Raw genomic sequence first — 14,036 nt, forward strand, 5'->3', positions numbered from 1 at the left:
AAAACCAAACTATTACATTTATTTATATATATATATATATATATATATATATATATATATATATATATATATATATATATATATATATATACACACACACACACACATTTTAAAAGGTCAACAGATAATATTCCAACACTGCAAATATGAATGTGAAGAAGAAGAAGAAGAAAAAAAGAAAAAGAAAAAAAAAAAAAAAAAACACTGTAGCTGATCTCTCCACCTGAAAATGCCAGATACCCAACTGTCATGCTGATCAACAGTTTCAATACTTCCCAAACTTATGACTCAAATTAAAGCAATTAAAATTCTACTGTAAAAACCGCATGGAGCTAGAGTTCTATAGCAAAATAGACTGCAATTCTTGCAGTTTTGCTTTTCCTTTGTACACTGGCCTAAGAGGAACATTGTGGGACACAGAAGTGGCAGGAGGAGATGGTAGCACTAGCTAGAGTGGAGCAAGGACCTGCAACCGCTGCAGGGTGCAAGTTTGCTGTTCAAAACTGTACATTAGGATAACAGTCCCCTCACTCAGCAGAAGTTTATTACTGCTTCAAAGGCTAAGTTCACCTTTTTTTTTTCTTAATTCCAGCTCCCCTATGAATCACTATACCATTAATGTACCTCTGTTGCAGAAAAATAAAAGCTCCAAGTTTTAGAACAAGGCCTTACCTCAAGTTCATCCTGGTATGTAGATTTGGGACAGAGAAACCAGTAAGACACAGGAAAGTGTTCACCAGCTGACCTCATTAGCACACACCCAATTGTTTGCACAGCATCCCTCCACACGTGCATTTGCCTGGCTTTTCGTAGGACAACCCAATGAAATCAATGGGCTGCCCTATGCGTGTCACGGCAAAAACCATGTGCTTTCACTATACTAGGTGTGAATGGAGCCTGAAAGTGAAACTGGTGTATATACGCAAGAGTCATGAAGCTCCTTGCACATCTGTGCATTTCCAAATGGATGGCAAACCACACAAAAAAATGCATGCTTTGCCGTACATTTCAGAAACCTGCTGCAAACACACCAAAAAGCATTGTAAAAATGCACCACGCTCCACTCAAAGTTCTGCCATCGTTGCGCATAGGGCAGCCCATTCATGTGGATAGGCTGTCCTATGAGTGTGACGAGCAGAAACAACCCAAAATGGCAAAAAAACAAACAAAAAAAACACACAACACACACCACTTGTGTACTGGAATGTGAGTTCACACTATGTGAAGATGTGGTATCATATCAGGCAGGCCCTTGCACTACATGGTAGATCGAATGGAGCTTGTACAATTATAATTGTAACGTGTATGGTCACCTTAATGGAAAAAGCAGGTGGTGGTACAGTAAATGAGGGCTGTGTGGTCCACACTGATATTACATGCCCTATCATACACCCTTTTCTGTGATGCAAAAACAGAAAGAATGCTGGGGGCTGACCTACAGGAAGTGATGCAAGCAGAATTTTTTTTAAAACTCAGACAGAAACATGAATTTTCAAACTTTTTGGGGATAAGAACATTGGGATGGCTGGGCCAGAAATTATGACAGGCAGCTAACATTTCATAAGGTCAGCAATGGCTCGCTCTCTCTCTATATCTACACATATACACACACACACACACACACACACACACACACCTCTCACTATAGGTCTTCTCTAATGAAAACACATTTAATCATCAAGAGTGTTCTGTCGCATCAAATTAATCACAGCAATGCAAGGAGCATAGGCATTGTAAGAGACAAATGTAAAAGCAGACTACTTCATTAAGGTTTTCTTTTATTTAAAAGATCTTCCACAAAATACCATGTCCATTTATGTACTTTCTGTCATGAAGCAGAATGTGTAGAGTGTTTGGAATTGTCATTTAAAAATGTCAAATGTATAGACCAGTTGTGAAGTTAACTGTTTGTTCTGTCTTAAGCTTTCCCACACAGCAGACTGAAATAAACCTAGATTAAATCGGAGGGGATGGTTCTGGTCTTTAGAATACCAAACAAAGCATGTCTTATTTTATATACTAGTGTTAGACAAATGGTTCTTATTAGCACTGAGCATGTATGGAAGAAAAGAAACAAGAGTAAAGAGAACAGGTTTGCTGAGACGCTGGAGGTAAAATGTTAATTGCCTTTATTTTAATACTGGTTTCAACTCTTACTATCAGTGACCTGCAAGTCACTGTTCCAGCTGCCAGTGGCAGTGAAGAGAGTCTATATATTTAAAATATGCTAACCTTAAGCTCTGCCACAATTTCTAAATTCATATTAACAAGCTAACTTTTAGGGCCAGGAGGAGGGTACAAATAAGCTGCCAAAACACTTCATATAACCAAACAAAATGGAAAAAAAAAAAAAAAAAACGAACAAATTTGGTAAGAAACTTTTAGGCCTTGCTCACATAGGCACTAAAAGCAGAAGCTAACACACCTTCATAGGGTGTCACCTGGCCTTTAAACGCTCCACAGCATTGGAAGGATGAAAGCCATTGGGCCTGCATAGCCATACAGGCCAGGCATTGCAGGCAACGTTCATCGCAGCATGACACGGTGTAAAGCAAAGGATTATTTGAGCGTTTACATACCTGAGCTGACCCTGAAGTCAGGATACTTGGCAGGCACTACAAACACATGCTGTATGCCCCATTTTAAAGCAGACCTAAACCCATTAAAACAAAACCTTCCCTATTCCTTTTGCTGCCCTTTACAAAAGCAGCCAGCAAGACCCTTCCTCTGTGTAGCACTGCATCCTCAAAAAGGAGTAGGATCCCATTCCTGGTCACAAGTAAACCAAACAGGATCAGGAAGCAGCAGAAGCCTGCTACACAGAGGGAGTCTAGTCCTGTCACTAGGTAAGTATTACTAGGGTGTTTCTGGCTGTTGTGGGTACAAAGCAACAAGAGAGGAGCAGTAAATTTGGCATGTTTTACTGAGTTTTTGTCCACCTTAACGCTTGTACAAACAAGTGCTCAAGCATCAAAGGTAGAGTGCATAATGCTATGGAGGTTGTCCAAACAGAGATAGCACAAATGCTTAAGTAGATCTGACACAATGCAGACACCAAAAAATGAATCAAAGGAGGTGCAGACCTGAAAATGTGCTGCATGTCTTTCAGTGGAAAAGGGACAAAAATTTATAAAAAAAAAAAAAAAAAAAAAAAAAAAAAAGTAAGATACTTAAGGCTTAAATCAATTTAGCATTTGAAGAACTATTTAAAAAAAAAAAAAAAAAAAAAAAAAAAAAAAAATATATATATATAACTTTATTTCTGTATGTTAGAAAGTCTTAAGCAGCAGCAGCAACATAAAATATTTCCTATGAAAATTTTTAGTGAGAGTTCCCTTTCATAACTCTTACCCAATCCACAAATCGCCTTTTCTTATTTTATACATATTTTGCACAATACATCACAGTGTCTACTTAATGGTGAGACACATTTCAGAGTAAGTTAGACACATGTGATAGGTTAAGCCATATATAGGTAAATTCTATTTATCAAGTTAAATAAAAATAAAAAGGATATTTAGACAAATCTTCTCCACATGGAAAAGTGTATAGTACACTGTGTACAGAGTAATAGGGAGGTGTTCGTAGTAAAGGCTTAAAGCCAAAAAATGTAGCCATGTAAAGTTTAAAAGATACCAGGTGGCGGGCTCTTTAATCCGTGGCACATAAACATGCCAGGTTCTACCATTTCACAGAGTCTTGGCAATACAGAACAAAACATGCAGGTTAGAAGTGAAGCAAAGCACTAAGTAATTCAGGGGCAGCAAATTCAAGTGTTGGTATAACACCACATGTGCCCCCAAATTAGACAGAAAAGGAAAATATACTGAATAAACTGCAATTCATCAAGTCCAAAATGAATTTCATTTTTCAGAGGAATCCTTCCCTGCAGGACAGCATCCTGCAGATAGTAAAGAGGAATAGGAGGTGGAAACAGCACAATGCAGGTACTAGATACAGAAAAGCAGAGAATGTACTAAAAACCACTTGTTAAACAGCTGACATGCATTCACAAGCTCAGTGTTCAGTTTCAGACACAAGGGAAATGAGGAGTGAATGTCAGGAGGCAGGAATGGTAACTGCGGGGTTGATGATCCAGAGTGACCAGCTTACGCTCTCTCCTCTGTCCCTCCCAACCTTCAAGCTCATTCTTTTTCCTTTGCTGAACCCAGATCTCTGGGTTTGGCTCCACCAAAGATTGCAGAGTTTGGATTGGCTACTTGATTGAGCGGAGTTGCAACCGTCCTTGGTTTAAGTTGAAGTCGTGGCCTCTGTGCTCTCTCTTCTGTGAGAAGAAAACAGGTCATAGCAGTTTACACAGCTCAATTGCACAACCTTAAGGTAAAGGGTATTCTCATCTATAGGGTAAATACATTTGCCTACCTTTTAGCAGCACTGGACGATAGACTAATCTCAGTGTCATATACTTAAGGCTGGGTTCACACCATTGCAAATTGGATGCAAGCTCTCTGCATCCAATTTGCAATAGCAGGAGATTCTGACCGGCTCTCTATGGAGCTGGTTCACATATCTCCGCTGTGGTTCCGTCTTTTGGTCCGTTTCAGGTCCGAATTCAGCCAAAAATTCGGGCTGAAATCAGACCTGAAACAGTGAACAGGGATGCACTGGACCCCTGCAATGAGCCGCATGTGAAAAAGTGAACCCAGCCTTAAAACAGTTACAGATTACCCAGTATCCATTTTAAAATAGACACATGCCCTTTGGTAGAAATCTGTAAAACAGAGTTGAGATAATTAGCTGTACCCGACGACAGTTCAGCTATTAAGTATAGTATTTCTAATAAAGTATTCCCCCCGCTTAATTCTTAAATAGCAAAATGACCAATAGATTCTCAAATATAAAAAGAGGGACATGTCATACAGTGCATCCGGAAAGTATTTACAACGCTTCACTTTTTCCACATTTTGTTACGTTACAGCGAAATTCCAAAATGGATTAAATTCATCATTTTCCTCAAAATCCTACAAACAAAACCCCATAATGACAACGTGCAAATTTATTAAAAAAAAAAAAACACACAACAATAAAAATTCCATGTACATAAGTATTTACAGCCTTTACTCAATACTTTGTTGAAGCACCTTTGGCACCAAAAATAGCCTCAAGTCTTTTTGAGTATTATGCTACAAGCTTAGCACACCTATTTTTGGGCAGTTCCTCCCATTCTTCTTTGCAGGACCTCTCAAGCTCCATCAGATTGGATGGGGAGCTTCGGTACACAGCAGCAATTTTCAGATCTCTCCAGAGATGTTCAATTGGGTTCAAGTCTGGGCCACTCAAGGACATTCACAGAGTTGTCCAGTAGCCACTCCTTTGTTATCTTAGCTGTGTGCTTAGGGTCGTTGTCCTGTTGGAAGATGAACCTTCGCCCCAGTCTGAAGTCCAGAGCGCTCTGGAGCTGGTTTTCATCAAGGATGTCTCTACATTTCTGCATTAATCTTTCTGATTCTCGATCCTGACTAGTCTCCCAGTTCCTGCCACTGAAAAACATCCCCACAGCATGATGCTGCCATCACCATACTTCACAGTAGGATTGGTATTGGCTAGGTGATGAGCGGTGCCCGGGTTCCTCCCCAGACATGACGCTTGCCATTCAGGCCAAGGAGTTCAAGATTTCATCAGACCAGAGACTTTGGTTTCTAATGGTCTGAGAGCCCTTCGGCAGACCGTCATGTGCCTTTTACAGAGAGTGGCTTCCATCTGGCCACTCTACCATATAGGCCTGATTGGTGGAGTGCTGCAGAGATGGTTGTCCTTCTGGAAGTTTCTCCCCTCTCCACAAAGAAATGCTGGAGCTCTGTCAGAATGGCCATCAGGTTCTTGGTCACCTTCCTGACTAAGGCCCTTTTCCCCTCGATTGCTCAGTTTGGCCCGATCGGCCCGCTCTAGGAAGAATCCCGGTGGTTCCAAGCTTCTTCCATTTACAGGTAATGGAGGCCACTGTGCTCATTGGGACCGTCAATGCTGCAGACATTTTTCTGTACCCTTCCCCAGATCTGTGCCTCCAAACAATCCTGTCTCGGAGGTCTACATACAAATCCTTGGACTTCATGGCTTGATTTGTGCTCTGACATGCACCACAGGTGGACTCCAATTAAGTCGTAGAAACAAAGGATGATCAGTGGCAGGATGCACCTGAGCTCAATTTTGAGTGTCATGGCAAAGGCTGTGAATACTTATGAACATGTGATGGTTTCGTTTTTTTATTTTTAATAAATTTGCAAAGATTTCAAACTACTTTCAGGTTGTCATTATGGGAAATGGTTTGTAGAATTCTGAGGAAAATAATGAATTTAATCCATTTTGGAAAAAGGCTGTAACATAGCAAAATGTGTAAAAAGTGAAGCGCTGTGAATACTTTCCAGATGCACTGTATACTAGTGACATTATAGGGAATTAGAAAAAAAGGAGTCCATTAGCACACGGGTTGGTTTACTAAAAGACGGAAGTGTGCAAAATCAGGTGCAGTTGTGCATGGTAGCCAATCCGCTTCTAACTTCACCTTTTTCAACTAAGCTTTGACAAAAAAAAAAAAAAAAAAAAAAAAAAAAAAAAAAAAAAAAACACACTACTGAAAGCCAACTGGTTTCTATGTAGAGATGCACCAGATTTACTAAAACTGGAGAGTGCAAAAACAATTTGTGCATCATCCCACAAAATATGTTTGGACAGCCTTACAGCTTTCCCAAAAGAATTAATTTCAGGTTGAGATTCTTCAGTGAATGGGTTACCAAGACAAGATATACACTGTGTCATCGAAAAGAACCCCCTCACAACACTTTTAAAATAATTTTGTTCCTTTGCAGTCTGAAATGAAGACAGACAGTTTTTGTTTTATCCAGCTATCTTTACTCAGTGCAACTTATAACATCCAAGTTAAAGATATAACACCATTTCAGAAAAAAATATAACCATTCAAAAACTGAATCACTGATTTGGAAAAGATTACCCCCTTGTGTCAATATTTTCTTGGACCAGCTATTGCTATAAATTACAGCCTTTAGTCTGTTGGAATATGTCTACTAAATTTTCACATCTAGACTTTGCGATATTTGCCCACTTTGCAGAACTGCTCAAGTTCAGCTATATTTGATGGTGACAGTTTGTGGACCGCAGTCTTCAAGTAATTTCACATTTTTCCAATAGTGTTTAAGTCTGGGCTCTGACTAAGCCATGCAAGGACATTCCCCTTTTTCTCCTTCAACCACTGTGTGATCATTTTTGCTGTGTGTACTTTAGGTCATTGTCATGTTGGAAGGTAAACCTTCCCATTGACAACTTTCTGGCAGAGGGCAGCATACTTTCCCCAAGAATTTGACAGTATTTTGCCCCATCAATTTTTTCCTTCTATCCTGACAAGTGCTCCAGGCCCTGCTGTAGAGAAACACCCCATCACAGGATATTACCACCTCCATGCTTTACTGTAGGAATGGTGTTATTTGGCTGGTAAGCTGTATTGGATTTCCACTAGACATATCGCTTTGTGTTAAGGCAAAAAAAAAAAAATGAAATTTTAGGCTCATTTGACCAGAACACCTTTTTCCGTGTGGCCTCAGAATCTTCAAGATGCATTTTGGCAAAGCTCAGTTGTGACTGGATGTGGCCTTTCTTGAGGAGGGGCTTTTTTCTTGCAACCCTCCCATACAAGTGACATTTGTGGAGAATTTGTAATATTGTTGTCACGTGCACACAATGACCACTGTCAAATTCCTGCAACTGCTTCAGAATTGCTGTAGGCCTCTTGGTAGCCTTTCTGAACAATTTCCTCCTGGCTCTTTCATTCAGTTTGGAGCGACGTCCTGATCCAGAGAGGGTCTGTGTTGTACCAAATACCTTCAACTTCTTAATAGACTTCACTGTGCTTCTAAGCATTGATAAAGCCTTTGACATATTTGTTGACAGTGCCTTGCCACCCATAGGTAGTGGTTTACTTCAGCTGCACTACCAGGGATTGAAATGCTTCAGGAAAGCTCTTCATGCTGAGCTAATCAAAATGACCACCACTAAAAAGCAAATAGCTTTGTGAGCCTTTGTGACGGTAATTAGCTACACCTGTTTGAGTTTAACTTTGGTTTAGGGTTAGAAATAGATTTCTAACCCAGCATTTCCTACTTCAGCGATGATTTGACAGACACCTGTGCGGTGGTTTCCTGCACAGACGTCTATACAAAAATGGCCCCAAAGTCGCCAAAAGTAGTGAATCAGGACGGTGCCATTGCCGGCAATAGCTGCCGATTTGGCATGCCAAATCGTACCAATGTGAACCTAGGTTTAACGTCATTTTAAGGAGGGGGCGATACTTTTCCAAACACAGTGACTCAGTTTTTGAATTTATTTTCTTTTTTTTCTGACATGTTGGTGTTATGCCTCTCACTTGGATGTTATAAGTAAATACAGCTGGATAAAACAAAAAACGGTGTATCTTTATTTCAGGCTGCAAAGCAACAAAATGTGAATATTTTAGGGGGGCAATTCTTTTCTATACCTACTGTAGCCCTTTTTATTGCCCAATGTGAACAGCAGCCATGAACCTCCGTTACAAGCTACTGTATTGTGGCATCAATCTGGATAAAGGATCAGTGCAGGGTTAAAATTTCTTCTAGAATAACACAGATGCATTTGGAGGTGGAAGTTTTCCACAAAATGTTCATAAACAGTATTGAATCATTCTTACTCATGACAGAGCAGATACTGCAATCTACTGGACAACACAGTGTTAAATCCACAACGTGCACTGCATTTTTAATCATAAAATACAGGCCATGGTATCAGAGTATTCTCTGCACAATGCAGCAGATAAGTTTTTCACTCATGCATATGTTCTGTACAATCCATAAAACGCAGGATGCAGTGAGGAGTCTGTGGTGCCTGTCAAGAGTATTCTCTTTGCAACACAGCAGATAATTTGTGATCAGTAAAAAGAGACTGGTCACGTGACCAACAGTTCATTAACTGGGCTCTTTTGCCAGCTTCGTTTTTCGTTTCATCAATTTAAATGGGGCTTTGCAGCTGCTTTGCTTACTTAAAAAACAAAAAGCAGTAAGACCATATTGTTTGTTGCTTTATAAAATGGGCCTCTTATTAGCAACACACAGTTGTTAAAATAGAGATATCTTTCCAACCTTCTGTAGGTTCTCTGAAGTCCATGGAACCACCACGTGGTGGTGGTGGTGCATCTCTGTAACGGCCAGCAGCTGCAGGTGGAGGCCCTCGTCTGTCACCAGGCCCACCGCGACCTCCTCTACCTCTGCCTCCTAAAAAGTCATCATCCTTAAAGCCTAAACCAAAAATAAGAACACACGAAAGAAGTCAATTCTAGCTTGTTGAAGCTTCAAAAGTCAATGTGGACACCAGCTTGTAGAATACATACTAAGCTACTGCTCTCAGAGAAAAATAAAACCTCAGTAAGATTAGCTTTTCAAAAAACATACAAGACTTTTCTATTCACATTTCCAGAATAAAGGCATGTTGTATTATTTTCTACAATCAGTAATGACAGCAAGTACAAAAAAAGAGAAAAAAAAAAAAAAAAAAAAAAAAGGAAAAACCCAAGCTGAAAACTAGCAAGCTTTCATCAAAGAATGGTTCAAAATGCACTAAACATAACCTCAAGGTAGTAGGGACGATAAAACAAAAAACAGGTAGATACCACCACCAGTTTAACGTTGAAGTCTAGGAGGAGGACAAAAAAAAAAAAAAAAAAAAAAAAAAAAATGCAGTTTCAGGGTTAAAAAAAAAATAAAATAGGATTTTTACGTCATACTCACATGTAAAATCCTTTTGAGTACATCATGGGACACAGAGTCAGGCTAATATTCATTATCGGCTGGGTTATACTCCATCATTAGGTGAATGGATACTGGTAGACCAAAAGGTCTTCAGACAGGAAGTGAAGTGATCCCCTATATAACCCCTCCCATACAGGAAGTACTTCAGTTTTGTAGCAAGCATTAAATCCTTAAAAGAGAGGGGAGGGATCTCTGTGTCCCATGATGTACTAAAAGAAAAGGATTTTACAAGTATGATGTAAAAATCGTATTTTCTTTTTCATACATCATGGGACGAAGAGTCAGGCTAATATTCATTACCTGCTGGGACGTCCCAGAGCAATAGCCTTGAGGGGAGGGAGACACCCTGCCAAATAGCCATCAGAACTTATTTGGCAGGCCGCAGTACAGTGCGGCCGAAAGTCGAATCCTCGGCTGCTCGAACATCCACTTGAAAAAATTTTGTGAACCTATGCACTGAAGACCAGGTAGCAGCCTTACAAATTTGAGCCACAGATATCTGATGGCGAAAAGCCCAGGAAGTTTCTACGCCCCTGGTAGAACGAGCTCGCACCCTAAAAAGGGAGGAGCTTTACGTTTCCGTAGGCCTGAATGACCAATTGACGGACCCAATTAGTAATAGAAGCTGCCTGCCCCTTCTTGGGTCCTTTTGGATCATCGCAGATCTAGACAAATAAACCTTGACTGCATGGACAACGTCCAAGGAATGCAGTTGTCTCTCTTCCGCCGAACAAGTCGGAGAGAAAAAAGAAGGCAAAATAATGTCCTGATTTAAATTAAAGGCCAAGACCACTTTTGGCAAAAAGGATGGAACAGGTCGTAACAGGACTGTCATGGTGAAGGATCAAGTATGGTTCCCTGCATGAAAGGGCTGCCAACTCCGACACCCTTCTAGCCGAGGTGATAGCCATCAGGAAGGCTAGCTTGCGTGACAGCAAGTCTAATGGAATTTTCTTTAACAGGTTCAAATGGTTGTTTCTGCAACACAGCACCCAGTTAGTTAAAGTCCCAAGGACATATAGGTGACCTAATGGGGGGAAGCAAGCGAGTTGCCCCTTGCATAAAAGGTTTGGATCAGAGAATGGGAGGCTAAAGGCCTTTGGAAGAATACTGATAGGCCCAAAACTTGACCTCTGATTGTACTCCAAGCCAATTTGATTTCTACAGCTGACTGTAGAAAAGAGAATTCTCCCAATCACATATTTCGAGGATGCCATTTTCTGGCTTCACACCAAGCAATACAAGTCTTCCAGACTTTATGATAAATCTTCCTAGTGATAGCTTTTCTAGCATTCACTAGAGTAGACACCACGAGATGCCACGGTCCTCTAACACCCTGGCTTCAATAGCCATGCTGTCAAATTTAAAATTGGGTGGAATATAGGACCTTGAGACAGTAGATTGGAGCGACGTGGAAGCGTACATGGCCCGTCTATTGTCAGTCTCAAAATCTCCGGGAACCAGCTGGTGCCACCAGAATGAAGGGAATCACCCCCTCTCCGAATCCTGCGTAACAAATGTGGAAGGAGAGGGATCAGAGGGAAAGCATAAACCAAGGAGTACTGGCTCCATGGAACTATCAGAGCATCTGCTCCAACTGCCAGAGGATCTCTTGTTCGAGACACAAACTGCTGTAGCTTGTTGCTGAACCTGAATGCCAGTAGGTCGACCTCTGGCCATCCCCAACGTTGGCAAATTTCCTGGAACACCTCTGGGTGTAGGGACCATTCCCCCGGGCAGATCTGCTGGCGGCTGAGATAATCTGCCTTCCAGTTCTCTACTCCCAGGATATAGACTACCAATATTATTGGCACATGTCCCTCTCCCCAGGCTAGTATGTAGTTCACCTCCTTCAGAGCTGAACGACTCCTGGTACCGCCCTGGTTGTTTATGTAGGCCAATGCCGTAGCATTGTCAGACTGAACCCTGATGGGGCAGTCCTGAAGCTCCACTGTCCAGGTTCATAGGGCCAGATGTACTGCCCGTAATTCTAGGACGTTGATGGGCAGGGTCTGCTCTGTCCCCAACCATTTCCCCTGAGCTGTGAGCCAGTCTAGGGTCGCTCCCCAGCCTGCGAGACTGGCATCTGTAGTCAGTACTCTCCAAGTTACTGGGAGAAAGTATTTTCCCTTTCGCAGGTTCTGATCCTGCAACCATCATTTTAATCTTAAAGGGGTTGTAAAGGTAAGATTTTTTTTTTTTTTTAAATAACAAACATGTTATACTTACCTTCACTGTGCAGCTCGTTCTGCACAGAGTGGCCCCGAACCTGGTCTTCTGGGGTCCCTCGGCGGCTGTTTCAGCTCCTCCCCGCAAGCATTAACCACCTTAATGCGAGCTCCCTCGCATGGTGGTGAGTGCTTGCGGGCGTGCTCCCGTGATACAGCCGGCGGCTATAGCCGCTCGCTGTATCACTCGGCCCCGCCCCCCGGCGCACCGCGTCATCGGATGTGATTGACAGCAGCGCGAGCCAATGGCTGCGCTGCTTTCAATCCATCCACTGCAGCCAATCAGCGACCAGGCTGAGCTGCAATGAAGATGACGAGAACGAGCAGCGAAGATTCGAGGCGTCAGGTAAGTAAAACGGGGGGGCTGGGGGCGGCGGTATTGTCAAAAGTTTTTTCACCTTAATGCATAGAATGCATTAAGGTGAAAAAACTTTTACCTTTACAACCCCTTTAAGTATGCCTGAGGAAATAAGCACATTGGATAATCCAGGGCTTTTCTTCCTCTGTTCCAAGCCAACAAGATTTCTTGTTGTAAGGGCCTGGAAGGGAACTGGGCATAGGGCACTGCCTCAAAGGATACCATACTCCCTAGAAGACTCATACAGAGCTGAATGGAGGGTTGTCTGGTGCCCCTTATCTGACGCACCGGATCCTTCAGGGCACAGATCCTTACGGGTGGCAAGAAAACTCTTGCTTGGACCATGTTTAGAATCAGACCTATATATTTTAGACTTTGAGCTGATCTCAAGGCTGACTTTTCGGTATTTATGATCAAGCCTAAGCTTTTCAAATACTTCACTGTGTATATTATGCTCTGTTCTAGTGCCTGTACTGAGTGATCTCTGAGCAGGAGGTCATCCAGGTACCCAAGCACCAGGATCCCTTGGGCCCTTAAAAGACCCAGTACTGGTGCTAGGACCTTTGTGAACACCCGGGGAGCTGTAGCAAGCCTGAAGGGTAGAGCCACAAATTGAAAATGACGTTCCTCTACTGCAAAACGTAAGAACCTGATGAGGCTAAAAGATAGGTACGTGTAAGTACGTGTCCTTTATATCGATGGAGGCTAAAAAGTCTCCCCTCTGGAGTGAGGTTACTACTGAGCGGACAGACTCCATCTGAAAGGATTGTATCAATAGATACTTGTTCAGGGACCTTAGGTCCAAAATGAGCCTTTTGTCCCCGTTTGGTTTCTGAACCATAAACAGGTTTGAGTAAAACCCTGTGCCCCTTTCAGATACCGCAACCTGTACAAGCACTCCTTGATGCACTAGATGATGTAGTGACTGAAGCAATAAGTTTCTCTTTTTGGAGGGTCCGAGGGAACGCTGGATCTTAGAAACCTGAGGGGGCAAACCCCCCCAGTAACTCCAGCTTGTAACCACGAGATATAATCGAGGCAACCCACTCATCCTGAATTGCTGTTTTCCAAATGTCTGCAAAGTGCAGCAGCCCTCCCCCCCATCTGATGGAGTGGGGGCGTCCCCTCAAAAGGAGGGCTTGGTGCTGGGCTTAGAAGAATTTTGAACCCAGGGCCTTTTCTGGCCCTGGCCTTGCCCCTGGCCCTAGCACCCTGTTGGTAGCGGAACCGTCCCGACACTAAGACATTTGAGGAAGCAGTCCCTGGATTTTTAAACGAGGGACATTTGGTGCTTTTCTTCACAGGAAATCTTTTGGATACACTTGTCCAAGTGATCACCGAATAAACGTTCCCCATGAAACGGGAAACCTGGCAATAACTTTTTACAACGAAGCCCGGCTGGCCAGTTCTTAAGCCATAAAAGTCTGCACATATGTACAGACAAGAGAGTCAGACGAGAAACCTGCTGTACTGAACCCTTTAAAGCAGCAACAGCACTCGAGGAATATCTGTCCTACTTTAAGGCAGATCATCCTCCTGGTTAGGCCTATACAGCCATTTGACTTGATCCTTTACAGACTGGCAAATACCAATTGCTGCAACAGCTGGCTGAAATTGCCAAAGAAAAAAAAGGAATGCTTT

The 14,036-nt window shown here is 42.2% G+C and overlaps 1 protein-coding gene across 2 annotated transcripts in view; it reads right to left on the reverse strand.

Moving 5' to 3' along the window:
- Nucleotides 1-1,761: 1,761 nt before the first annotated feature.
- The window catches only part of EIF4H (eukaryotic translation initiation factor 4H), a 65,206-nt gene continuing 52,931 nt past the window's right edge, over nucleotides 1,762-14,036 (reverse strand). For both annotated transcript variants that reach the window (XM_073615042.1, XM_073615041.1), the window contains 2 exons: nucleotides 9,144-9,299; nucleotides 1,762-4,285 (listed from right to left, as the gene is read on the reverse strand). In XM_073615042.1, the coding sequence (XP_073471143.1) occupies nucleotides 4,146-4,285; nucleotides 9,144-9,299 (296 nt within the window). In that variant the 3' untranslated portion in view covers nucleotides 1,762-4,145. The remainder of the gene's footprint in view (nucleotides 4,286-9,143; nucleotides 9,300-14,036) is intronic.

The sequence above is a fragment of the Aquarana catesbeiana genome, linkage group LG02 (assembly GCF_042186555.1).
Source record: "Aquarana catesbeiana isolate 2022-GZ linkage group LG02, ASM4218655v1, whole genome shotgun sequence".
Classification (NCBI taxonomy): Eukaryota; Metazoa; Chordata; class Amphibia; order Anura; family Ranidae; genus Aquarana; species Aquarana catesbeiana.